This window comes from Schistocerca gregaria, chromosome 5 (genome assembly GCF_023897955.1).
Source record: "Schistocerca gregaria isolate iqSchGreg1 chromosome 5, iqSchGreg1.2, whole genome shotgun sequence".
Lineage (NCBI taxonomy): Eukaryota > Metazoa > Arthropoda > Insecta > Orthoptera > Acrididae > Schistocerca > Schistocerca gregaria.
The window spans coordinates 555260891-555288032 of NC_064924.1; the positions used below are offsets into that span (position 1 = coordinate 555260891).

A 27142-nucleotide genomic window follows, 5' to 3' on the forward strand; every position below is an offset into this window, starting at 1 on the left:
CTACCCTTAGCTTTTATGACAGCTTCCGCTCTCGCAGACATACGTTCAGTCAGGTGCTGGAAGGTTTCTTGGGGAATGGCTGCCCATTATTCACAGAGTGCTCCACTGAGAAGAGGTATCGATGTCGGTCGGTGAGGCCTGGAACGAACTCGGAATTTCAAAACTTCCCACAGGTGTTCTGTACGATTCAGGTCAGGACTCAGTGCAGGCCAGTCCATTACATGAATGTTATTGTTGTGCAACCACTCCACCACAGGCCGTGCATTATGAACAGGTGATCGATCGTGTTGAAAGATTCATTCGCTATCCCCGCATTGCTCTTCAACAGTGGGAAGTAAGAAGGTGCTTAAAACATCAATGTAGGCCTGTGCTGTGATAGTGCCACGCAAAACAACAAGGGATGCAAGCCCCTCCATGAAAAACACGACGACACCATAACACCATGGCCTTCGAATTTTACGCTAGGCACTACACACGCTGGCAGATGACGTTCACCGGGCATTCGCCATACCCACACCCTGGCATCGGATCGCCACATTGTGTACCATGATTCGTCACCTCACACAACGGTTTCCCTCTGTTCAATCGTCCGATGTCTGCGCTCCTTACACCAAGTGAGGCGCCGTTTGGCATTTACCGGCGTGATGTGTGTCTTATGAGCAGCCGGTCGACCATGAAATCCAAGTTTTCTCACCTCCCGCCTAACTGTCATAGTACTTCCAGTGGATCCTGATGCAGTCTGGAATTCCTGTGTGATGGTCTAGACAGATGTCTGCCTATTACACATTACGACTCTCTTCAACTGTCGGCGGTCTCTGTCAGTCAACAGACGAAGTCGGTCTGTACGCTTTTGTGCTGTACGTGTCCCTTCACGTTTCCACTTCACTACCACATCGGAAACAGAGGACCTAGGGATGTTAAGGAGTCTGGAAGTGTCGCGCACAGACCTATGACACAAGTGACACCCAGTCACGTGACCAAGTTCGAAGTCCGCGAATTGCGTGGAGTTCCCCATTCTGTTCTCTCACGACGTGTAATGACTACGGAGGACGCTGATATGGAGTACCTGGCAGCAGGGGATCCATAAATTTTATGTAAAACACACACTCGTCTGCGTCAAAATAAGCGGTGCGCACCTGGTCAGAGCTCTCATGAATTGTACTGACAAGCCAATCGTGGATTCCTAGAGACCCGGGCTGCACATGTCGCGTTGTTTTATCGGAAGTGAAGCTCACAATACCTTCTCGTGGAATACACGTGGAAACCATGATAGCCACAGCGGAGCGGCCGACTCCGCTGCAACTAGACGAACACAAACGGACAGTAAGGCGGAGTGGAGGCGCTACGACTCACTCGCCAGACAGAACAACACTGACGAGGAAAACTTCACACAAGCGACGCTGCGGCAAGTGAAACAAACAAGAACCTTCCCGCTCGGCGCTCGAAGCGGAGCTGACGTACTCGGTGATGCAGGATGACTTACACAGAATTTCTATTTGGTTTGAAGAATGGCAATTTCCTGTAAATGCAGAAAAATATAAATTAATGCAGATTAGTAGGAAAAACAATCCCGCAATGTTCGAATACAGCAACAGTAGTGTGCAGCTTGACACAGTCGCGTCGGCTGAACATCTGGACGCAACGTTGCAAATTGATGTTAAGTAGGACACGCAAATAAGGATGGCATTAGCGAAGGCGAATGGCCGATCACCGTTTATTGAGAGAAAGTGTGGTCCATCTGTAAAGGAAACTACATATGAGACGCTAGTGCGATCCACTCTTGAGCGCTGTTCGATTGTTTGGGATCCTCGAGAGCTCATATGAAAGGAAGACTGATAAGCAATTCAGAGGCGGGCTGGTAGATTTGTTGCCTGTGGTATACGAAGTTGCTTCGTGAACTGAATGGCAAACCCTAGAGGGAAGACGACGTTCTTTTCAGAAAACACTACTGAGAAAATTTAGTGAACTGGCACAAGATAGAGTAGCATGGCAGCTCTCCATGCTACTCTATCCTGTGCAAGCTTCCTCATCTCCCAGTACCTACTGCAATCTACATCCTTCTGAATCTGCTTAGTGTAGTCATCTCTTGGTCTCCCTCTACGATTTTTACCCTCCACGTTGCCCTCTAATACTAAATTGGTGATCCCTTGATGCCTCAGAACATGTCCTACCATCCGATCCCTTCTTCTGGTCAAGTTGTGCCACAAACTTCTCTTCTCTCCAATCCTATTCAATACTTCCTCATTAGTTATGTGATCTACCCATCTAATCTTCAGCATTCTTCTGTAGCACCACATTTCGAAAGCTTCTATTCTCTTCTTGTCCAAACTAGTTATCGTCCATGTTTCACTTCCATACATGGCTACACTCCATACAAATACTTTCAGAAACGACTTCCTGACACTTAAATCTATACTCGATGTTAACAAATTTCTCTTCTTCAGAAACGCTTTCCTTGCCATTGCCAGTCTATACTTGATATCCTCTCTACTTCGACCATCATCAGTTATTTTGCTCCCCAAATAGCAAAACTCCTTTACTACTTTAATTGTCTCACTTCCTAATGTAATTCCCTCAGCATCACCAGACTTTATTCGACTACATTCCATTATCCCCGTTTTGCTTTTGTTGATGTTCATCTTATATCCTCCTTTCAAGACACTATCCATTCCGTTCAACTGCTCTTCCAAGTCCTTTGCTGTCTCTGACAGAATTACGATGTCATCGGCGAACCTCAAAATTTATATTTCTTCTCCATGGATTTTAATACCTACTCCGAATTTTTCTTTTGTTTCCTTCACTGCATGCTCAATATACAGATTGAATAACTTTGGGGAGAGACTGCAACCCTGTCTCACTCCCTTCCCAACCGCTGCTTCCCTTTCATGCCCCTCGACTCTTGTAACTGCCATCTGGTTTCTGTACAAATTGTAAATAGCCTTTCGCTCCCTGTATTTTACCCCTGCTACCTTCAGGATTTGAAAGAGAGTATTCCAATCAACATTGTCAAAAGCTTTCTCTAAGTCTACAAATGCTAGAAACGTAGGTTTGCCCTTCCTTAATCTAGCTTCTAAGATTTCTACGGAATCCAAACTGATCTTCCCTGAGGTCGGCTTCTACCAGTTTTTCCATTCGTCTGTAAAGAATTCGCGTTAGTATTTTGCAGCTGTGACTTATTAAACTAATAGTTCGTTAATTTCCACATCTGTCAACACCTGCTTTCTTTGGGATTGGAATTATTATATTCTTCTTGAAGCCTGAGGGTATTTCGCCTGCCTCATACATCTTGCTCACCAGATGGTAGAGTTTTGTCAGGACTGGCTCTCCCAAGGACGTCAGTAGTTCCAATGGAATGTTGTCTACTCCGGGGGCCTTGTTTCGACTCAGGTCTTTCAGTGCTTTGTCAAACGCTTCACGCAGTATCGTATCTCCCATTACATCTACATCTACATCCTCTTCCATTTCCATAATATTGTCCTCAAGAACATTGCCCCTGCATAGACCCTCTATATACTCCTTCCACCTTTCTGCTTTCCCTTCTTTGCTTAGAACTGGGTTTCCATCTGAGCTCTTGATGTTCATACAAGTGGTTCTCTTATCTCCCAAGGTCTCTTTAATTTTCCTGTAGGCAGTATCTATCTTACCCCTAGTGAGATAAGCCTCTACAGCCTTACATTTGTCCTCTAGCCATCCCTGCTTAGCCATTTTGCACTTCCTGTCGATCTCATTTTTGATACGTCTGTATTCCTTTTTGCCTGCTTCATTTACTGCATTTTTATATTTTCTCCTTTCATAAATTAAATTCAATATTTCTTCTGTTACCCAAGGATTTCTACTAGCCTTCATCTTTTTACCTACTTGATCCTCTGCTGCCTTCACTATTTCATCCATTCTTCTTCTACCGCATTTCTTTCCCCCATTCCTGTCAATTGCTCCCTTATTCTCTCCCTGAAACTCTGTATAACCTCTGGTTCTTTTAGTTTATCGAGGTCCCATCTCCTTAAATTCGCACCTTTTTGCAGTTTCTTCTGTTTTAATCTATAGTTCATAGACAATAGATTGTGGTCAGAGTCCACATCTGCCCCTGGAAATGTCTTACAATTTAAAACCTGGTTCCTAAATCTCTGTCTTACCATTATATAATCTATCTGAAACCTGTACATAAAAAAGTGAAAAGTGTACTAGACATGAAAAGACGCGGGCTAAAATTCTAATGGCATATTAAAAGACTGGAACCAACTAGATTACCCAGGCAGGTTCTAAAATTCTACGAAAGTTGAAGTAGAGCTAAATTTGAAACAATAAAATGAACTGGTGCGGCTGAAAAAGACTTGAAGGGAGCAGCAATATCAGGAATTGATATACCAGACACAAAAGTGCTTATGCAGAAAAATTCACGTGGCAGGGAAACCCAAGACCAGTGGAACAGCCTGGTCCGACGAACGGAAAAGAGCCCATATTCTAGGAAAAGAGCCCATATTCTGAGTGAATAAAAGTAATATCAGCAGAAATAAAAGTTGAAACAAAACCCGTAAAATTTCTTTGTTGTTCACCACGTGGTCCATTAGGATCCAAACGTGAATAATAATAATAATAATACTCCCTGCAGCGGCGGAACAAGGCAGGATTCCAACCTGCGACCGTAGCGGTCGCGCGGCTCCAGACTGTAGCGTCTAGAACCGCTCGCCCACTCCGGCCGGCGCGGCGTTGATCCCAACTTGCAACTGCGAAACGCAAGACGCTGCTGGCGGTACCGAAGCTACGTGACTGGAGAGAATCGTCGTCTATAGAGCTGCGGCAACACTGGGGCGTTACCATGGAGAAGTATACGAAAGCGCGTTATGTGTTTGGGTAGACGCGTGAAGGAACCACACCAAGTTCACGTTGAGGTCGATTCACACTGGACGAAAGGGGCGCCAGACCATTCCACAATGCATTTTAGGTGGCGACAATTACGCTGACCGTCAACGGGATGTAACGAGTCTTAAGCGTCAAAGTTTGCTAGTGGAGCGGAGGGGGGGGGGGGGGGGGGGGGGGGAAGGTGGCTTCGTCTGCCAACAGCTATAGCTAACTGTGCTCACTCGTACCGTAGTGGGCGATTTTGTGCTTTTTTATCTTATTACTCTTTATTTTATTCTTTCCCTTCATTTTCGTGACACAGCTAATATCCCATGACAGGTTGACTATATCTTCCACAAGAGAGCACATATCTGGAGGCGAAAATGTATACACTAAGCCTAAATGAAGACCTCGGCTGTGATATGGTAAGAAACAGTCGACTGCATATAAAACATGATAAGAGGATGGCTTTATACACTCCTGGAAATGGAAAAAAGAACACATTGTCACCGGTGTGTCAGACCCACCATACTTGCTCCGGAAACTGCGAGAGGGCTGTACAAGCAATGATCACACGCACGGCACAGAGGACACACCAGGAACCGCGGTGTTGGCCGTCGAATGGCGCTAGCTGCGCAGCATTTGTGCACCGCCGCCGTCAGTGTCAGCCAGTTTGCCGTGGCATACGGAGCTCCATCGCAGTCTTTAACACTGGTAGCATGCCGCGACAGCGTGGACGTGAACCGTATGTGTAGTTGACGGACTTTGAGCGAGGGCGTGTAGTGGGCATGCGGGAGGCCGGGTGGACGTACCGCCGAATTGCTCAACACATGGGGTGTGAGGTCTCCACAGTACATCTATGTTGTCGCCAGTGGTCGGCGGAAGGTGCACGTGCCCGTAGACCTGGGACCGGACCGCAGCGACGCACGGATGCACGCCAAGACCGTAGGATCCTACGCAGTGCCGTAGGGGACCTCACCGCCACTTCCCAGCAAATTAGGGACACTGTTGCTCCTGGGGTATCGGCGAGGACCATTCGCAACCCTCTCCATGAAGCTGAGCTACGGTCCCGCACACCGTTAGGCCGTCATCCGCTCACGCCCCAACATCGTGCAGCCCGTCTCCAGTGGTGTCGTGACAGGCGTGAATGGAGGGACGAATGGAGACGTGTCGTCTTCAGCGATGAGAGTCGCTTCTGCCTTGGTGCCAATGATGGTCGTATGCGTGTTTGGCGCCGTGCAGGTGAGCGCCACAATCAGGACTGCATACGACCGAGGCACACAGGGCCAACACCCGGCATCATGGTGTGGGGAGCGATCTCCTACACTGGCCGTACACCTCTGGTGATCGTCGAGGGGACACTGAATAGTGCACGGTACATCCAAACAATCATCGAACCCATCGTTCTACCATTCCTAGACCGGCAAGGGAACTTGCTGTTCCAACAGGACAGTGCACGTCCGCATGTATCCCGTGCCACCCAACGTGCTCTAGAAGGTGTAAGTCAACTACCCTGGCCAGCAAGATCTCCGGATCTGTCCCCCATTGAGCATGTTTGGGACTGGATGAAGCGTCGTCTCACACGGTCTGCACGTCCAGCACGAACGCTGGTCCAACTGAGGCGCCAGGTGGAAATGGCATGGCAAGCCGTTCCACAGGACTACATCCAGCATCTCTACGATCGTATCCATGGGAGAATAGCAGCCTGCATTGCTGCGAAAGGTGGATATACACTGTACTAGTGGCGACATTGTGCATGCTCTGTTGCCTGTGTCTATGTACCTGTGGTTCTGTCAGTGTGATCATGTGATGTATCTGACCCCAGGAATGTGTTAATAAAGTTTCCCCTTCCTGGGACAATGAATTCACGGTGTTCTTATTTCAATTTCCAGGAGTGTATATTAGTTCTACGACAAACCTAGAAATTTCATGATTTCCGCTAATGGCAGCTATGTCAGAGTGTTTGCACAGTAAACAGTGCTAAACGCCAATAATGAGTGCGGTGTTCGGCCAGGAAAGTGCTGTTCGAGGGTGATCTGTACGAATCTAAGGATAATGTGTTGAAACGCATCTCAAATCCTGAATCTGTTCCTGAACACTAATGCGTTTGAAAACTTGTTGCTAATCATGTAAATCTGAATGAAAACGTTAAAGAGCGCTTGTGTGTCATACTATAGTTTACGTGAATTTATGTGACAGGGTGGCGATAGAAATCTTAAGTTCGTACTTAAAATTCTTCGCGTCCTGTAGAAATGTACGAACTTGCTAAATTTAATTTGACTGTGCTGAATTGTAGATTAATTTCTGAGATTGTTATACTTTAATATCGGAAAAAACAGTAAATCAAATCTCGATATAACAAACTGAAACACTTAGAACATTTTAAATTTATATTTCTGATATGTTTCACGGTAATTATTCGTTAATTCGGCCAGCAAATAAGTAGCGGCATGACAGTGTTAACCCATTTTAAGCGCACCCAGTTTTCAACTTCTCGCGAACCAATGTTTACAGGCAAGGTCCTCAAATAAAAATATAAACTAATGAAGCAAGTTCCATCAAATAACATTTTTAAGAGCGACAAAGTCAGCGCATTTGAAGGATAAAAATGTAGTGTTTTTTTTTTTCGTTGTTTGGCGCTTAGAGAGCAAAGAAGTGGATAAGGAAAACAGGCTCTGTCTAATGGTTTATAACGACTATTTAATGCGTTTGTGTGTACGTATTCTGCCTGAGAAAAAGTGAAGCACCTAGAAAATATGTTTGTAAACTTGCAGATGTGCACACCATCGGTGTCTATATAAATCATTTCTCTGTGGCAGGCAGGATGGGCACCAGAGCGCGTTAGTGTTGTTTGTGTTTAGTGTTGTTTGTGTTTAGTGTTGTTACAAGGCCTGATATGGTGGTCTAGAAACGTGAATGGCGTCAAATACTGAGTGATCACTACGAAGAAGAGGGGGACGCCGTGTTCTCGTGTGAGACAGCGTAATCAGCAGCTGACATTATGAAAAGAACCTCATTGTGCATACTCATTTGAATGACTGAACAAATCGTACGACATTTAGATTTGTGTTGCATTCGTATGTGACATTGGAGTGCATGAGAATCTGAGAGAAGGCACACTCGGCGTCAATGTCTGAGAACCGCACGGGAGGATGGCCGCATTGTGTACCAAGGACATAGTTAGCCCCTCACATCTGCCCCTGCCATCCGAGAAGAAGACATAGCCTCCCAGCAACATTCTGTGTCATCCAGCACCAGTGTTCGGAGACTAACAACAGCCGAACTAAGGAATTGCTGTTCCACGCCTATGCTGCCGTCCACACCATAACAGTAACGGCTGTGTTGGGAGTAGGGCCGTAAACAGGAAGCAAGGACTGCTGATGAATGGAGTCGCATTGTGTTCAGTGATGAATCGCGATTTTGCATAACTGTGGATTACCCTCAATAATTTTATCTTGGAACTCTTCTATTGGCCCGTCTTTGCATACAAAAAACAGCAGTAGCGGTATTGTAGGTCCGCCCTGATGCAAAACACTTATCTTATTTGTTTATTTATTCTTCAAACTAGTTTCAGCGAGAAATATCACCATCATCAGCGGGTTGTTTAATTTTAAAACATGCATAAATTGCTTAGTTATAAAACATTATAAAACATTTGTACTTGTGTACTGTTTATTGTTTTCTGCGAATAGTTTCATAATACATTCCGTCATTACCTCTTTCTCTCTCTCTCTCTCTCTCTCTCTCTCTCTCTCTCTCTCTCACACACACACACACACACACACGCACGCACGCACGCACAAACTAAATATCATTCATCTTTCACCATTTTAAAAATAAAAGTCTTCGAAGAAAAGTCTATCATTCTACAGTTTAGTTATGTGCTAAAGTTCTTGCGCGGTCGATGTGGCCGAGCGGTTCTTGGCGCTGCAGTCTGGAACCGCGTGACCGCTACGGTCACAGGTTCGAATCCTGCCCTCGCATGGATGAGTGTGATGGTCTTAGGTTAGTTAGGTTTAAGTAGTTCTATGTTGTAGGGGACTGATGACCTCCGAAGTTAAGTCCGAAAGTTCTCAGAGCCATTTGAACCATTCAAAAATCAAATGGCTCTGAGCACTTTGGGACTTAACTTCTGAGATCATCATTCCCTAGAACTTAGAACTACTTAAACCTACAGGGTGTTTCAAAAATGACCGGTATATTTGAAACGGCAATACAAACTAAACGAGCAGCGATAGAAATACACCGTTTGTTGCAATATGCTTGGGACAACAGTACATTTTCAGGCAGGCAAACTTTCGAAATTACAGTAGTTACAATTGTCAACAACAGATGGCGCTGCGGTCTGGGAAACTCTATAGTACGACATTTTCCACATATCCACCATGCGTAGCAATAATATGGCGTAGTCTCTGAATGAAATTACCCGAAACCTTAGTCAACGTGTCTGGCGTAATGGCTTCACATGCAGATGAGATGTACTGCTTCAGCTGTTCAACTGTTTCTGGATTCTGGCGGTACACCTGGTCTTTCAAGTGTCCCCACAGAAAGAAGTCACAGGGGTTCATGTCTGGCGAATAGGGAGGCCAATCCACGCCGCCTCCTGTATGTTTCGGATAGCCCAAAGCAATCACACGATCATCGAAATATTCATTCAGGAAATTAAAGACGTCGGCCGTGCGATGTGGCCGGGCACCATCTTGCATAAACCACGAGGTGTTCGCAGTGTCGTCTAAGGCAGTTTGTACCGCCACAAATTCACGAAGAATGTACAGATAGCGTGATGCAGTAATCGTTTCGGATCTGAAAAATGCGCCAATGATTCCTTTGGAAGAAATGGCGGCCCAGACCAGTACTTTTTGAGGATGCAGGGACGATGGGACTGCAACATGGAGCTTTTCGGTTCCCCATATGCGCCAGTTCTGTTTATTGACGAAGCCGTCCAGGTAAAAATAAGCTTCGTCAGTAAACCAAATGCTGCCCACATGCATATCGCTGTCATCAATCCTGTGCACTATATCGTTAGCGAATGTCTCTCGTGCAGCAGTGGTAGCGGCGCTGAGGGGTTGCCGCATTTGAATTTTGTATGGATAAAGGTGTAAACTCTGGCGCATGAGACGATACGTGGACGTTGGCGTCATTTGGACCGCAGCTGCAACACGGCGAACGGAAACCCGAGGCCGCTGTTGGATCACCTGCTGCACTAGCTGCGCATTGCCCTCTGTGGTTGCCGTACGCGGTCGCCCTACCTTTCCAGCACGTTCATCTGTCACGTTCCCAGTCCGTTGAAATTTTTCAAACAGATCCTTTATTGTATCGCTTTTCGGTCCTTTGGTTACATTAAACCTCCGTTGAAAACTTCGTCTTGTTGCAACAACACTGCGTTCTAGGCGGTGGAATTCCAACACCAGAAAAATCCTCTGTTCTAAGGAATAAACCATGTTGTCCACAGCACACTTGCACGTTGTGAACAGCACACGCTTACAGCAGAAAGACGACGTACAGAATGGCGCTCCCACAGACTGCTTTGTCTTCTATATCTTTCACATCACTTGCAGCGCCATCTGTTGTTGAAAATTGTAACTACTGTAATTTCGAATGTTTGTCCGCCTGAAAATGTACTGTTGTCCCAAGCATATTGCCGTTTCAAATATACCGGCCATGTTTGAAACACCCTGTACCTAACCTAAGGACATCACACACACCCATGCCAGAGGCAGGATTCGAACCTCCGATCGTAGTGCTCGCGCGCTTCCAGACTGAAGCGCCTAGAAAATCACGGCCACAACGGCCGGCTTTGAGCCATGGGAGAATGGGAGAAGGGGGGGGGGGGGGCAGGTGAGGGAGAAGGGTGTGGGTACTAGGTAGTGTGTAATTGTACTGAGGCGTAAGAAAGTTTGGGAACACTGGTGTGTATCGGCGTTAGGGTTCAGAGGTCCTCTTTTGGCGTGCAGACTGAAGGTCTGGTACCACTGCCGGATGCGGCCTTGAAGAGAGGCACTGAAGGCGCGCCCTTACTCACTTGTAGCCGTAGTGCAGGTTGTCGCCGCAGCCGCCCCACAGCCAGGAGGCGTGCAGGTCGCGCGGCCGGCCCCTGCGCGAGCAGCCGCACGCCGCCAGCTGGCCGTCGTGGCAGGCGCGGGCCACCGCGTGCAGCAGGGACGCCGCCGACAGCGCGTGCGCGAACGCCATCTCGCGGCTCGCTGCAACACACGACGCGAAAGAAAATTCAAAAATGCGGTGCTTCGCACAGAAATAAGTTACGTCTCTGGTCTAGCTACATCAGACACGCAGCGCAATAACTGTTTATGGTTAGCATTCACTTTTTGCACGAGGCCGACGGGAAAGACAGGTCGTCCCCGTACGTCGCAGCACGTGACACTGCAGGCCTTAAGCCGCCAGAACACGGACTGTGCTCTCGAACGTTAACGTTGAGCGTGCCAAGTTCAACGTGCTGCTGAACACTCAGGAACGATGCGACTTGTGCATCCGGTACTTGGGCCCCAACGTGGTATACGCGATCGCAACGCACTCCAGCGGCAGTTGAGGGATGTTTCTAGTTCCTAAATCACACTGTTTACTCAACGGGCGCGCGTAAAATTCCCACATTAGGTCTATTAAAACGCACTTTTCCTTCATCGTCCACGAAAAGGAAAGTACCATGTCCAATCAATAAGGACACAGGCTTATAAAAGTTCCATTACAAAGAGTGCGGTACAAATCTGAAATACTTCTCCGCATAAGACAAACATTATTTCGTCATCCCCACATTTTCGTAAAACCTCAAGGTCAGTCTTACTTGATTACTGTTCCTACCCAGAAGCAGAATCTTGGCAACATGTGAATTACGAAGAGTAAAAGAAAAAGGAGCAAAATATCTTTATACAAGTAGCGCAAGCTGTCCTGCCTAATTAAGCCAATCGAACAAAGTCACCCCTCAAGAAAAGGTGAACTTATATTTACATAACATCAAATATTATAGTATATACTTATATTAAACTAATAATAAAGTATCAGAAACTAATAAAAACGCGAATGTTAGGAAAAAAACTGGAAGTGTTGCGACGCGAACCACCGCCCCATCAAAAACTCATTACTGGACAGAGAAGCTACTCACAACACTTTTTTTCTTTTTTTTTAAAAAAAAAAAGATTCTCCTTTTTTCGTTGCATTTGTTCGAGGCGGACGTCGCCAGGCACCCATTTCAGTTCGTCGTTGTTCCATTAACTCTGTTTTTTTTTTTATTACAGAGGGCAGATACACGCTTTTTTTAAAAAAAATCTCATTTTTTCGTTTTTGTTCGTTGTATCTGCTCGGGGCAGACGTCGCAAGACACCCTTTTCAGTTCGTCGTTGTTCCATTAACGCAGTTTTTTTTATTACAGAGGGCACCTAACCCTCTGACCGATGGCGCCTCACAATTCTGTACTTAAGGGAGACGGCGTGCGTGTGACGTAGGTGGCGTTGTGCCATCTCATTGGTCAACGCTCAGACGCACGCTCAGAATATCTGACATGCCGGATATTGCTCTGCACGTTCGGAAAGACTCCTTAACGTGCTATTCAACGCTACGACGTCAGAAACTCGGCACGCTCAACGTTCGGATGCACGGACCGTGTACCGACGGCTTTACGAGTGCCAGCAGCCGTCTCCGGCGGGGAGCGAGTAACTATTTCAGACGAATTTAACGATTCCTGACTGTGCGCTTAGATGCGTGCAAGCTCTCCTTCAAGACCTTTAGTGGGTACCTTCTCAATTACATAATGATTTGCCGTGGGTATTGCACGGAGCCAAGGGTTCACGTAGTGTGCCGGACAAGCCGACTCTGGGCCAGCGAGATATACGTGCCCTGGAACGCTTACTGACGTCACACTAGTTGGCTCGTCCGCCACACTTCGTGGACGCTCAGCTTCGTGCAGGACCCAAAGGAAGTACCAAAGAAATGTCTTCATTTAGCTGTGTGCTTTCGAGAGCATGCACTTAAACACGCGGTCAACAGTTATTAAATTCGTCTGAAACAGTTACTCACGCCCCTCCGGAGGCAGCTGAGACCTGCAGTGTCATGTTCTGTGACGTACGCGGCATGGGCTGTCTTTTTCGTGGGCGTCGAGCGTTGCGGGGGTCCCGCTTTCTGCGAACGTGACGTCACATTAATGTCACATGCAATATCGTAGTCGGCAGCAATTGCTACCGACTATGTGACAAGGAAGAATGTGAATTTTTCATTCGCAGCAATTCAAGCTGCCCTCAGTTTCCTGCCTAACCACACACTCGGAAATTACCACATATCCCAAAATACAGATCCAAATATTTGTGAAAAAGGGGAAAAAATGAATTTCACTGCTGTCCGCTTCAGTCGCAGCAATTAAATCTGTCGTCTTACGTTCCTGCCTAACCAAATACCTGGTAATCGCCACGTATTTGGAAGTAAAAAGCAAAATATTTATACAAACGAAGAATCTGAATGTTACGGCTCGGCGTTTCTCTCTCAGAAATTTAACACACTCAGAAATTACCATATATTCGGAAATAACGAGCCAAATATTTTTCAGAAGGAACAACGTGAATTTTATTGCTGCTCGTTTCAGTCGCAGTAATTTACTCTGCCCTCTTAGGTTCCTGGCTAATCACACAATCGGAAATTGCCAAATATTTTTTCTCTCTGATAAGCTGGGCACGTAATATTCGCGCAAACAAAGTTGACAATAGGGACTAATTGTAAATGGGAAATAGCAGAACATAGGACTTGTATTAAATTCATAAGGAAGTTCTAGGATATGTTAACAATGCTCCGATGAGAAAATATTAACACGTTTCGGGATGCGAACCTACATCCTTCGTCTCCGTAAAGCACATGATTATCCCTTAATCTAGAGCTTAATCAGGCGAGTTTCGTCTCCTTTGTTGGTTTTTATATAATCTTTTGATGGCTTATATCCTTGATGGGTTATTAACACATTTAACGACAATGGTGACGTGTTTGTGACAAATTTTCAGTGTGTCTTTACTTTGAAACGACATAGTCCAACCTACAATATAAAACATCTAAACAAGCCAGAAGGAATTTGATGCTTGTCTCATAGATTGACAATACTGCGTGCGACGTCAGAATGACGTCACGTTTGCAGATAGTGTTGCGATATGAGCGTTACCCTTGATTTATATCTCTGCCATACTTTCACTCTCTGACTCTGACCTGCCAGAAGAAAACGAAACAAATTTCGTTAGATTTTCAGGTACCGTAGCAAGACTTAACTTTCCGTCACACTTGCATATTATTTTTGACACAAATCAGTTCCGAACGCTTGCGTTCATTTTCAAACCATTTCCCTGATCTCTAATGTTTGAAGACTTGTTCCTACACCAGACTTCTGAACATTCCAGCGGAATTATGTTACAGTCTAACATTAAAGAAACAGGCAATAGTTTGCAATTCAACGCAAGCGTTCCAAGCTAGACACCATTAAAATTAGGTGCAACTGTTTTGGAAACTTAAATTAAATAATAAATAGACAGAAACGCTAGTCGTCTGTGTCACCGCAATATTGGAAATGCACATATAAACGAATAGTCGTTACGAGTGATTTAGTTGTCATTTTGCATACATAGGGAATTAAACTGTACTCGTACTGTAGAGTATTACAGGAAGCCCCCATCTTATTGCTTCATTATCCGCGAAATTACTACAAACACAGATCTATGTTTCACTGAAAAACTTTTCACTGATATACGTCAAGGTGCGGGCAGATGTATTAAAAGGAACCTTAATCTACAGTACTGGCCATTAAAATTACTACACCACGAAGATGACGTGCTACAGATGCGAAATTTAACCGACAGGAAGAAGATGCTGTGATATACAAAAGATTAGCTTCTCAGAGCAGTTGACCGGCGTTGCCTGGTGAAACGTTGTTGTGATGCCTCGTGTAAGGAGGAGAAATGCATACCATCACGTTTCCGACTTTGATAAAGATCGGCTTGTAGCCTTTCGCGATTGCGGTTTATCGTATCGCGACATTGCTGCTCGCGTTGTTCGAGATCCAATGACTGTTAGCAGAATATGGAATCGGTGGGTTCAGGAGGGTAATACGGAACGCCGAGCTGGATCCCAACGGCCTCGTATCACTTACAGTCGAGATGACAGGCATCTTATCCGCATGGCTGTAACTGATAGTGCAGCCACGTCTCGATCCCTGAGTCAACAGATGGGGCCGTTTGCAAGACAACAACCATCTGCACGAACAGTTCGACGACGCTTGCAGCAGCATGGACTATCAGCTCGGAGACCATTGCTGCGGCTACCCTTGACGCTGCATCACAGACAGGAGCGTCTGCGATGGTGTACTCAACGACGAACCTGTGTGCACGAATGGTAAAACGTCATTTTTTCGGATGAATCCAGGTTCTGTGTACAGCATCATGATTGTCGCATCCGTGTTTGGCGACATCGCAGTGAACGCACATTGGAAGCGTGTATTCGTCATCGCCATACTGGCGAACCACCCGGCGTGATTGTATGGGGTGCCATTGGTTACACGTCTCGTTCACCTCTTGTTCGCATTGACGGCTCTTTGAACAGTGGACGTTACATTTCAGATGTGTTACGACCCGTGGCTCTACTCTTCATTCGATCCCTGCGAAACACTACATTTCAGCTGGATAATGCATGACCGCATGCTGCAGATCCTGTACGGGCCTTTCTGGATACAGAAAATGTTCGACTGCTGCCGTGGCCAGCACATTCTCCAGATCTCTCACGAACTGAAAACGTCTGGTGGATGGTGGCCGACCAACTGGCTCTTGATGAACTGTGGTATCGTGTTGAAGCTGCATGGGCAGCTGTAGCTGTACACACCATCCAAGATAGGTCTGACTCATTGCCCAGGCGTATCAAGGCCGTTATTACAGCCGGAGGTGGTTGTTCTGGGTACTGATTTCTCAGGATCTGGGCACCCAAACTGTGTGAAAATGTAATCTCATGTCCTTTCTAGTATAATATATTTGTCCAATGAATACCCGTTGATCATCTGCATTTCTTCTTGGTGTAGCAATTTTAATGGCCAATAGTGTAATAAACATTTTTTTCTTAACAAGTTGTACCTATTGCCAGTAAAATTTCAGTAAGTTTCATTTCTGTGAGTGTAGCAATTTCTTTCGTCTTTTTCATCTTTCAAAGATACACTTCTGTTTCAGCTTTTTACATGCTCTCCACAGCTCTCTCTAGTGTCATGGAAGTTATTCCGTGATGTCTTAACAGATGTGCTACTGTACTATTCCTTCTCCTTGCCATTGTTTTCCATATGCTCGATTCCTTTCCGGTTCTGCGCAAAACCATCTCATTCCTTACCTTATCAGTCCACCTAATTTTCAACATTCGTCTGCAGCAACACCTCTCAAATGCTTCCATTGTCTTTTTTCCGGTTTTCCCAAGTCAATGTTCCACTACCATACAATGCTGTGCTCCGAACGTACGAGGTTTGAACGAAAAGTAATGCCTCCACCTTCGTTAACTGGGTTTGGATGGAAATATTTTAATAAATCAAGCGCAGAAATCATCCCTAGAAAGTGATCTTTAATTACCAATATTCACTTTTCCACGTAATCGCGAGCCTTCTGTAGATTGACGTTTCGTCTCCGGGTAGTAATGGTGTACCCATGTTTCGTCTCCTGTCACAATTGAATGGAAAAAGGCGTCACCTTCATTCTCGTAACGCGAGAGAAGTTTCTGGCAAATTTGTAGTCTGTGCGCTTTGATTTCAGGAGTCAACATCCGGGGTATCCATCGTGCACGGATCTCCCATAGCCTAGCAAGGCAATGATGTGACCCACACGTTCTTGTGAAATGCCGATTCTGCTTGCAAGTTCTCTCTGAGTGATACGAAGATCGTCCTGAATCAATGCGTCAACATTTTGCTTGTGAAACTCGGTGATTGCTGCCACAGGACGTCCAACTCTTTGTTTGTCATGCAGATGTTCCCGCCTCAACATCTTTAAACTTACTCGCCCACTGACGCACAGTAGCCACATCAACACAATGACAATAAACGCTTTCATTCTCTGATGAATGTCCTTTAGGGTGACACCTACTTTCAAGAATTCAGTAACTGCACGCTGCTTAAATTGCTTTGACCGACCGTCTGCGCAGGGTTACATGCTTTACACTGTAACAACACAATCGTACAATGCCTAGGTTTCTCGACAACTGGACCTGTAGAGAAGAGGCTACGGAACAAGCCAGTACCTGCAGCATACCAATGCTGCCAACTGTTGAAGAGTTACGAAGGTGGAGGTATTACTTTTCAGTCAACCCTTGTATATTCTCAGAAATTTCTTCCTCACATGAGGACAAATATTTGATACTAACAGACTTCTTTTGGCTAGGAATGCCCTTCTCTCCAGCGCTCGCCTGGCTTTTTATGTCCACCTTGATCCGTCCTTCATAGGTCGTTTTCCTGCCTAGGTAGCGGAATTCCTTAACATCGTCTACTTCGTGATTCCCAGTTCTGATCTTAACTTTCTCGCTGTTCTCATTTCTGCTAATTCTCATTAGTTTTGTCTTTCTTCGATTTATTCTCAAACGATATTCTGAACCCATTACACTGTTCACTGCTTTCAACAGATCCTGTAGTTCTTCGTAACTTTCACTGAGGATAGCTATGTCGTCAGTGAATCTTATCACTAATGTCCTTCCATCCTCAATTTTAATTCCATTCCCGAACCTTTCTTTTATTTTCGTCGCTGCTTCTTCGATGTACAGATTGAAGAGTAAGAGGTAAGGACTACGTCCATAACTTTCACTCGTTCTAATCAGGACTCTTCGTTCTTCTTCTTCTTCTATTTTTATTGTTCCCTCTTGGTTCTTATACATATTGTATACTGCGCGACTTGCTCTATAGCTTCTTTCCCTATAGCTTACCCATATTTTTCTCAGAATTACAAACATTTTCCACCATTGTACATTATCGCATGCTTTTTCCAGGTCGACAAATGCTATGAAAATGTCTTCCTTGTCATTGGTATATTCATAACTCTCGTGCCTCTGCCTTTCCTGAAGTCAAACTGATTGTCATCCATTAAATCCTCAATTTTCTTGTCCATTCTTCTGTATATTATTCTTGTCAGCAATTTGGATGCAGCAGCTGTTAAGCCGATTGTGCGATAATTCTCAAATTTGTCAGCTCTTGCCATTCTCATACACTCTACACACCAACGTTAACAGTCGGCCGGCCAGAGTGGCCGAGCGGTTCTAGGCGCTACAGTCTGGAACCACGAGACCGCTACGGTCGCAGGTTCGAATCCTGCTTCGGGCATGGATGTGTGTGATGTCCTTAGGTTAGTTAGGTTTAAGTAGTTCTAAGTTCTAGGGGACTGATGACCTCAGCAGTTGAGTCCCATAGTGCTCAGAGCCATTTGAACCATTTTTTCGTTAACAGTCGTTTCGTTGCCACTTCCTCAACCATTTTGAAAATTCCGATGGAATTTTATGCACCCTTTCTGCCTTGTTCTCTCCTTTTCTGATACTAATACTGGATGCCCTATCTCTTCCCTGCCGACTGCCGTTTCTTCTTCCATCGCATCGGACAAGTTCTCTCGCTTCAGTGCACTCATTCCACCTATTCGCTCTCTCATCTTCATTTAACAGTGTAATTCCCATTGCACTCTTAACATTACCACCCTTTATTTTAATGTCACCGAAGGTTATTGACTTTTCTATATACTGAGTCAGTCCTTCCGTCAATCATTCCTTTTTTGATTTCTTCACATTTCTCATGTAACTATCTCGCCTTAGCTTCTTAGCACTATTCATTTATTTAATTCTTAACTGACTTGTACTTCTGTCTTCCTGAATTTCCCTGAACATTTTTGTACTTCCTCCCTTTGTCGATAAACTAAAATGTTTCTTCTGTTACCCACGGTTTCTTCGCAGTTATCTTCCTTTGTCTTTCCTACCAACTTCTGTGACTGCGCTTGTTTAGTGACACCTATTCCTCTTCAGCTGAATTGCCTACTGAGCTATTCATTATCTCAGTGTCTATAGCCTCAGAGAACTCAAGCGAATCTCTTAATTCCTTAGTATTTCCGTATCCCACTTCATTGGTCACTGATTCTTACTAACGTCTCTTAAACATCGGCCTACTCTTCACCATTACTAAATTGTGAGCTGAGCCTATATCTGCTCATGGGTACACCTTACAGTCCTGTATCTAATTTCAGAATGATGTAATGTAACTGCAATCTTCCCGTACCTCCCGGCCTTTTCTACGTATACCTCCTCCTGTCGTGATTCTTGAACAGAATATCCGTTGTTACTAACTGAAATTTATTGCAGAACTCAATCGATCTTTCTCCTCTCTTATTCCTACTATCAAGCCCATACTCTCCTGTAACCTTTCCTTCTACTGTTATCTGGACCATCTGCAGCTAGACGCTAAAGTCATGGTGCTGGCGAAAATAAACGTACACAGTATTCAGCTACACTTGGTTTCACACGCATTGACAGTAAATAAACACCGAATATAAGTGTAAAGGATGTCGTTATACTAGATATCACACTTTGCCAATTTTCAGGTATAGACACAGACAATATTTAGCTGAGTTTCGTTTCACACTCATTCACAGTAACTAAACACTGAAAGTAACCATACAGAATATGAATATACGAGATACCACACTTTGCCGCATCGCTATCTCATACCTGAGATGCATTAAAAAAAAGTATTGTGTGGCAAAGTGTCATATCTGTCATATTCGTAGTCTTTGTTCTTACGTTCATTGTTTACTTCCTGTGAATGAGTGTGAAGCCAAGTGCAGCTAAATAGTCTCATGTGCGCGTGTAAGTTGCAAAATGTGCAACATCAGACTGAATTTAGTTTGAGGAAGAAATTTCTTAGAGTGAACGTTTGGGGCACAAAATTGTATAGTAGTGCATCAGGAACTGTGGGAACACCGGAAGGACAGAATTGAAGCGTTTGAGATGTGCTGCTAAAGTAGGATATTAAAACTAGCTCGGTGAATACTTGGACCACGTACAGAGAGAACTGTTGCAGTATAGTACAAGAGGTAAATGAAAGAAATACGCAATGAGAGGAATAGAAATGATACTTTTATTCAAAGACATCATTTACAATGAAGTAACTGCTATTTATGATGTTCCCCTGGACATTACGAAATACGGAACATAATTCTTAATAAGGTGTGTGACCACCATGGCAGCAGTGCATGTCCTGCAACCCTCGCTTTCCACGGGGCCAGTGAGGAGTTCTCGCGGTAGGCCGTTCCATTCTTATATCAAAGCGGCTGCCGACTGCTGCAGTACACCCACCCACCACATGCCACACCTGCTCTATCGGATTCAAGTCGGGGGAACGGGTAGGCCAGTCCATTCATCAAAAACGCTCCCGTTCCACGAGCTCGTCCTGCTGCACATTTGTCTTCCGTCGCGCACTGTCATCCGTAGAAATGAAGTCAGGACCGAATGCTACCCCCCGAAAGACGCACACGTGGAAGAAGAATAGTGCAACAATAATGTTGACCGGCGACTGTGGTGTGTTCAAAGATGAGTGGAGCGTGTTCAGATATTTGGAGGCCATATACCCATGCAACGTGACGCCTTCGCCCCCCCCCCCCCCCCCCACACACACTCTCCCCCCAACCAATACGACCAAGTTCGACAATTTTCCTGGGAACATTACATGTTCCAACCTCTCGCCATATGAGGGTATGTCCCCAGTAGTCGTAAACGACGCAGTGATACAATGGAAAAAAAAAATCTCGAAGGAATATATAACAATGTGCAACAAAAATCTGTTTGCAACTCTGTGTGAATTATACAAAGACACTCCCCCATATAAAACATAGTATCCAAAACCTCTGCTTCTGAACCCACTCCCCCCATTTTGTAGCTCTCTCTCTCCCTCTAGCTGTCTGGCGGCATAAGAGTTTGCTCAAATCCCGTTTTGAGTATTAAAAAAACAATAACAAAAGTCGCATGAAAACATGTGAAAGTGAAACATAATTTTTTATGGAAAACAGTGTATAGAATCGCGATAGAAGGAGGAAACCCATCAGAGATGCACAACTGGACATAAAATGTAAGTACTGTAACACAAAAAACCACTACTCACGAAAGAGTATATCAAAAATAAGTACATTTCTTTATGACTGCTTTTGCAGATGATATGCTTTCAGAACGATAAAAAGGGGATCAAGCAAGCCATTTTCAGAAGTAGTGCAATTTCGGAGGAGCTATCGAAACAAATTAAAAAATAAGCCTCAAATAGAAAAACAAGCATGAACATTCCAGGATGTTTTACAGAAATAAATCGAGACCCGCAGATGATGACACATAGTTGTCGAAACGTGTGGGTGAATAGAAAAATAAATAGAAAGTGTTTTGAATTGTTGTTGTTGTTGTGGTCTTCAGTCCTGAGACTGGTTTGATGCAACTCTCCATGCTACTCTATCCTGTGCAAGCCTCTTCATCTCCCAGTACCCACTGCAACCTACATCCTTCTCAATCTGCTTAGTGTATTCATCTCTTGGTCTCCCTCTACGATTTTTACCCTCCAGTACTAAATTGGTGATCCCTCGATGCCTCAGAACATGTCCTACCATCCGATCCCTTCTTCTAGTCAAGTTGTGCCACAAACTTCTCTTCTCCCCAATTGTATTCAATACCTCCTCATTAGTTATGTGATCTACCCATCTAATCTTCAGCATTCTTCTGTAGCACCAGATTTCAAAAGCTTCTATTCTCTTCTTGTCTAAACTATTTATCGTCCACGATTCACTTCCATACATGGCTTCACTCCACACAAATACTTTGAGAAACGACTTCCTGACACTTAAATCTACACTCGATGTTAACAAATTTCTCTTCTTCAGAAACTCTTTCCTTGCCATTGCCAGTCTACATTTTATATCCTCTCTACTTCAAGCATCATCAGTTATTTTGCTCCCCAAATAGCAACACTCCTTTACTACTTTAAGTGTCTCATTTCCTAATCTAATTCCCGCAGCGTCACCCGACTTAATTCGACTACATTCCATTATCGTCGTTTTGCTTTTGTTGATGTTCATCTTATGTCCTCCTTTCAAGACACTATCCATTCCATTCAATTGCTCTTCCAAGTCCTTTGCTGTCTGTGACAGAACTAGAATGTCATCGGCGAACCTGAAAGTTTTTATTTCTTCTCCATGGATTTTAATACCTACTCCGAACTTTTCTTTTGTTTCCTTTAGCGCTTGCTCAATATACAGATTGAATAGCATAGGGGAGAGACTTCAACCCTGTCTCACTCCCTTCCCAACAACTGCTTCCCTTTCATGTCCCTCGACTCTTATAACTGCCATCTGGTTTCTGTACAAATTGTAAATAGCCTTTCGCTCCCTGTATTTTACCCCTGCCATCTATTGAATTTGAAAGAGAGTATTCCAGTCAACATTGTCAAAAGCTTTCTCTAAGTCTACAAATGCTAGAAACGTAGGTTTGCCTTTCCTTAATCTTTCTTCTAAGATAAGTCGTAGGGTCAGTACTGCCTCACGTGTTCCTGAATTAGGCACAGTTAAAAAAAAATAATTCGCAAAGACGGAAGAAAGTCAACAGGGGTTTCCCACCCGAGAAAGGTAATAAAGAGTGGAACAGCGATTAATGCGAATAAGAAGGAGCTCCATATGTCAATTGAATAGCAGATAAAATGGTTAATAGTGATAATTTGCGGATCATGTACAGTGATGAACCAAAAAATTATGACCTCTGCGCGCCGTGGAATTAAGTATAGTGTTGCGGTCCCGTGAAGCGGTGAAGAATGTGTGGCAGCGACAAATGTGGAATACGGGTCGAAAATGAGGAAATCTACTGGTTTAAGCGACCATGCGACTTTGGTAAATGGCTAATTGTTATGGCTCGGCGCCTGTGAACAATCTCGGAACAGCGAAGTTAGTCGGTTGTTCGCATGCATATTTCGCGAGCATCTGAAGAAAGTGGTTGATGGTCCGTAAAACTGCAGATGTTGGACGTCCCTTCTCATCACAGAAAGTGGAGGTCGGGGGCTCGTCCGATCTCTAAAACAGTATAGGCGGCGATCTGTGCCAGAGCTGAGGGCAAATTCTGGCGTGGGCAAAAGTGTTTCGGAGAAGGCCATTCAGCGTACGTTGTTGAACATGGAGCTCCGCAACGGCCAAACCCTACATGTTTTCATGTTGACCCAACAAAATCATTAGCTACAACTGCAGTGTGAACTGCATCATTGAGACTCTATCTTGGATACCGTTGCGGCATATTATGCTGTGGGGGACGTTATCCCACTATCGGACATGTGACAGTAATCGCAGGCGTCAGCTATGTACTACGTGGACATTATTGTGGATCACATCGATCCCTTCACCCTTGATGTCTTCCCCGATGGCGACTGGACCTTCCAGAAGGATAACTGTCCGTGTCACAAGGCCGGAATCGTACTGCAGTGGTTTGAAGAACATGGTAGTGAGCTGCCGTTGATGCCTTGGCCCCTATATTAGCTTGAGTTGAGCCTGATGGAACACATCAGGGACGCTATCGAGTGTCAACTCCGGTCCCATAAATTTACGGTAATTGCGAGAGCTTTGCGTAAACGTGTGGTGACACAAACATCATGAAACCTATTAAGAATGTGTCGAATCCATGTCACCTAAAATGGATCCTCTACTGAAGTCCACAGATGTAACAGCACGCTATTAAACAGGTGGTCATAATATATTGGCTCATCATAGCCTTGTGTAGACGTAGGCTGACAACGACTCCACGCTCCGCCGGCCGGAGTGGACGTGCGGTTCTGGGCGCTACAGTCTGGAACCGAGCGACCGCTACGGTCGCAGGTTCGAATCCTGCCTCGGGCATGGATGTGTGTCATGTCTTTAGGTTAGTTAGGTTTAATTAGTTCTAAGTTGTTCTAGGCGACTGATGACCTCATAAGTTAAGTCGCATAGTTCTCAGAGCCATTTGAACAATTTTTAGCCAACTCCATGCTCCACCCGCCGAGTACAACTTACACATCTTCTAAAATCTCCATTATTGCAAGGAAAACTGGCTACATTTCGATAGACATCCTGTGTATTACACTTTCCACCGAATTCGCTTTTCCCTTTTTCTCTTGCTTCTGGATCACCAGGAGCATATGTTGTAATTTCGAGCCATTCACTCGGAAAATACGCTCAAGAATTGTTGTTACGTAGTATTAGAGTTAACGCAGAAGCTTTCCAGTCCTAAATGTTAATTTGTGTATACAAGTACGAAAAGTAAAGAAAGTTCCAGACATCAGTGTACAATCTAAATCCACCATCTGCTCCTCTCTTCCAATACAAGCGATTCACGGCACACCCGATCTATCACTTTTGTGGCATTCTCCTGCTTTTTTCCTGCAGTTATACAGACGTTCTCTAGCGCGTTGTAGACTTTTATACTCTGCTCTATTCGCCCGGGACATTTTCTATCTGAGTCAGGAGTATCTCGATCTTGTACTTCGCATCCATTGTTCGACTTCTATTTTATAATTTCAATCCGTTTTGAAACCTATTTATGTGGTAAAGTCATTCTAGAAAGCTCGGAAAGTTCTGTACGTAGGTATATCACTCTCTCTCATTCCATTAATGAGTTACAACAAATTCTTTTGTCTGGTGCAGGGTCCATAGAGTTACCCACTTGATTCGCCTTGTTGGCAAAATCGTGCAACATGCGTGTTTTAAAAAATATACGAAAGCAACAGAATTACACGTGAGTCAAAATTTTAGTCCAAAGAACAAGCCTAAATCCTGTTACTTTCCTGTTGTGGTCTTCAGCTCAAAGCTGTTTGATGGAGCTCTCCACGCTGCTCCACCCTGTGGAACCCACGTATGTTTGAGCCTGCTTACTGTATTCATATCTTGGCCTCCCTCTACATTTTCATCCTCCCCCGCCCCCAAACACATCCACAAAAATTTCTCTTCATTACCAAATTGACGATCCCTACATGTCCAAGATGTGTTCTCTCAATCTGTCATTTCTTTTAGTCAACTTAAGCCACAAATTTCTTTTTTTTTTCACAATTCGATTCAGTATCTCGTTCTCATTAGTTACTCGTTCTACCAGTGTAATCTTCAGCATTCTTCTGCAGCCCCACATTTCACAGATTGTATTTTCGTCTGAACTGCTTATTGTCCACTCTTCATTCCCGCAAACGTCTGCACTCCAGACAAATCCTTTCTGAAAAGACATTTAAATTTATATCCGATGTTAACAAAACGCTCTTTACAGAAATGCTATTCGTGCTATAATCAGTCTTATGACCTTCTAGAAATGCTTTTCGTGCTATAGCCAGTCTTATGACCACTTATTTTTGTTGACGTTCATATCACAATCTATTTTCAAGAAGCTATCCATTCGGTTCAACTGCTGTTCCAGATCCTTTACTGCCGCTGACGGAATCACAATATCATCGGAAAAACCACGAAGTTTTCATTTCTTCTCCCTGAACTTTAAGTCTCTCTCCAAATTTCTCCTTGTTTCCTTTACTGCGTGATCAGCGTACGGATTGAATAAGCCTGTCTCACTCCCTTTCCAAACACAACTTGCCACTCGTGTCCTTCGACTCTTGATTACTATAGTCTGGATTTCTGCACAAGTTGCAAATAACCGACCACTCCACGTTCTTCGTTCCTGCTATCTTTAGAGTTTCAAAAGTCTTTTCTAAGTCTATGCATACGACAAACGTAGATTTGCCTTTCTTTAACCTGTCTTCTAAGATAAGTCGTAGAGTCAGTATTGCCCATTGTTCCCACATTCCAAAGTGGTCTTCCCAGAGGTCGGCTTCGATCCATTTTTCCACTCTTCTGTAAATAATTCGTGTCAATAGGGTGCAAAATGGCTTACTAAGCTGTTAGTTCAGTAATATTCACAACTGTCTACGAACTATCTTCTTTAGTATTGTAATTATTATATTCTTGTTGTAAAATGACGGCATTTCGCCTGTCTCACGTATCTTGCATAAGAGGATGTATAATTTTTTCATACGTAGATGGCTTTCCCTAGGGTCTAAATAATTCTGAGGGAATGTCGACTACCCCAGGGGCCTTGTTTCGACACATCATTTCATCTTCACCTGTTTCTCTCCCTTTTCAGTAACATTAGCTTATTTCCCTAGCCCCTATATACATTTCTTTCACCTTTCATCTTTCCACCTTTGCTTTGTACTGGCTTGCTATCTGAGCTCTTGCTATTATACGGTTGCTTCTCTTTTTTCCAAAACTCCCTTTAATTTTCCTGTAGGCAACATCTTTCTCTTAAGCATGCATGCTTCTGCAGTCTTGCGTTTTCCGTCTAGCCATTCTTGTTTTTCCGTTTTGCAGTTCCTGGCATGCTAATTTTTTTAGACCTAATTTTATTTCCTTTTTGCTTATTTGATTAACTGCATTTTTATAGCTTCTCCCGCCACCAGTTAGATTCAATATCTCTTTCCTTATCGGAGGATCTCTATTGGGTTTCGTCATTTTGCCTATTTGCTCCTCTCCAGCGTTCACTGTTTCATCCCTCTTCATGTTCCTTAACTTTCTTTTGTCATTTTTTGTCTATTGATTCCTTTTAAACACTCAACAACCTCCAGTTCTTTCCAATTATACAGGTCCCATCATCTTAATTTCCCACTTTTCTGCAGTTTCTTCTGTTTTAATCTGCAGTTCGCAGCCGATAAATTATGGTCAGCCCATGTCTGCCTCTGGAAATGTATTAAAGTTTAAAAACATAGTTTCAAAATCTCTGTCTTACTATTATGTAATCTACCTCATATCCTTTTGTGTCTCTAGGTGTCCCCCGATTTACAACCATACCTCATCATTAAATTAAGCTCTACGCTAAATTCTACCAGGTGGCTTCATCTTTCACGCATTTTCCCCCGTCTTTCTCCAACTATTACTTCTTTCCCTTCCTTTTCCCACTATCCAATTCCAGTCCCCCATCCCCGTCGTAGTTTCTTTCGGCCTCTTCATCATCTCCGCAGGTTATTCCTGCCATCCTGCTGCACAAATCTGCACTCACTACATCAAACTTAGACCTTTCCACTTCCCTTTCTTTAAATTCTCTAATCTGCCTACCCGATTAAGGGATGTAATATTCGAAGTTACGATCCGTAGAATGCAATTTTATTTTTCTTGTTGATGATATCCTCCTGAGTAGCCCCGCCCAGAATAAAGGACCATTTTGCCTCCGGAACATTTTACCCAAGAGGACGACAACATCGTTTAACCAAACTATTGAGCTGCATGCCATCGGGAGAAATAAGAGCTTGATTTCAGCC

General features: G+C 44.3%; 1 protein-coding gene across 1 annotated transcript in view; it reads right to left on the reverse strand.

Annotated features, from left to right (window-relative positions):
• LOC126272703 (protein Wnt-5b-like) overlaps nucleotides 1-27142 on the reverse strand; it is a 542678-nt gene that overhangs the window by 184375 nt on the left and 331161 nt on the right. The window contains exon 3 of the mRNA XM_049975739.1: nucleotides 10862-11042. Coding sequence (XP_049831696.1) covers nucleotides 10862-11042 — 181 coding nt within the window. The remainder of the gene's footprint in view (nucleotides 1-10861; nucleotides 11043-27142) is intronic.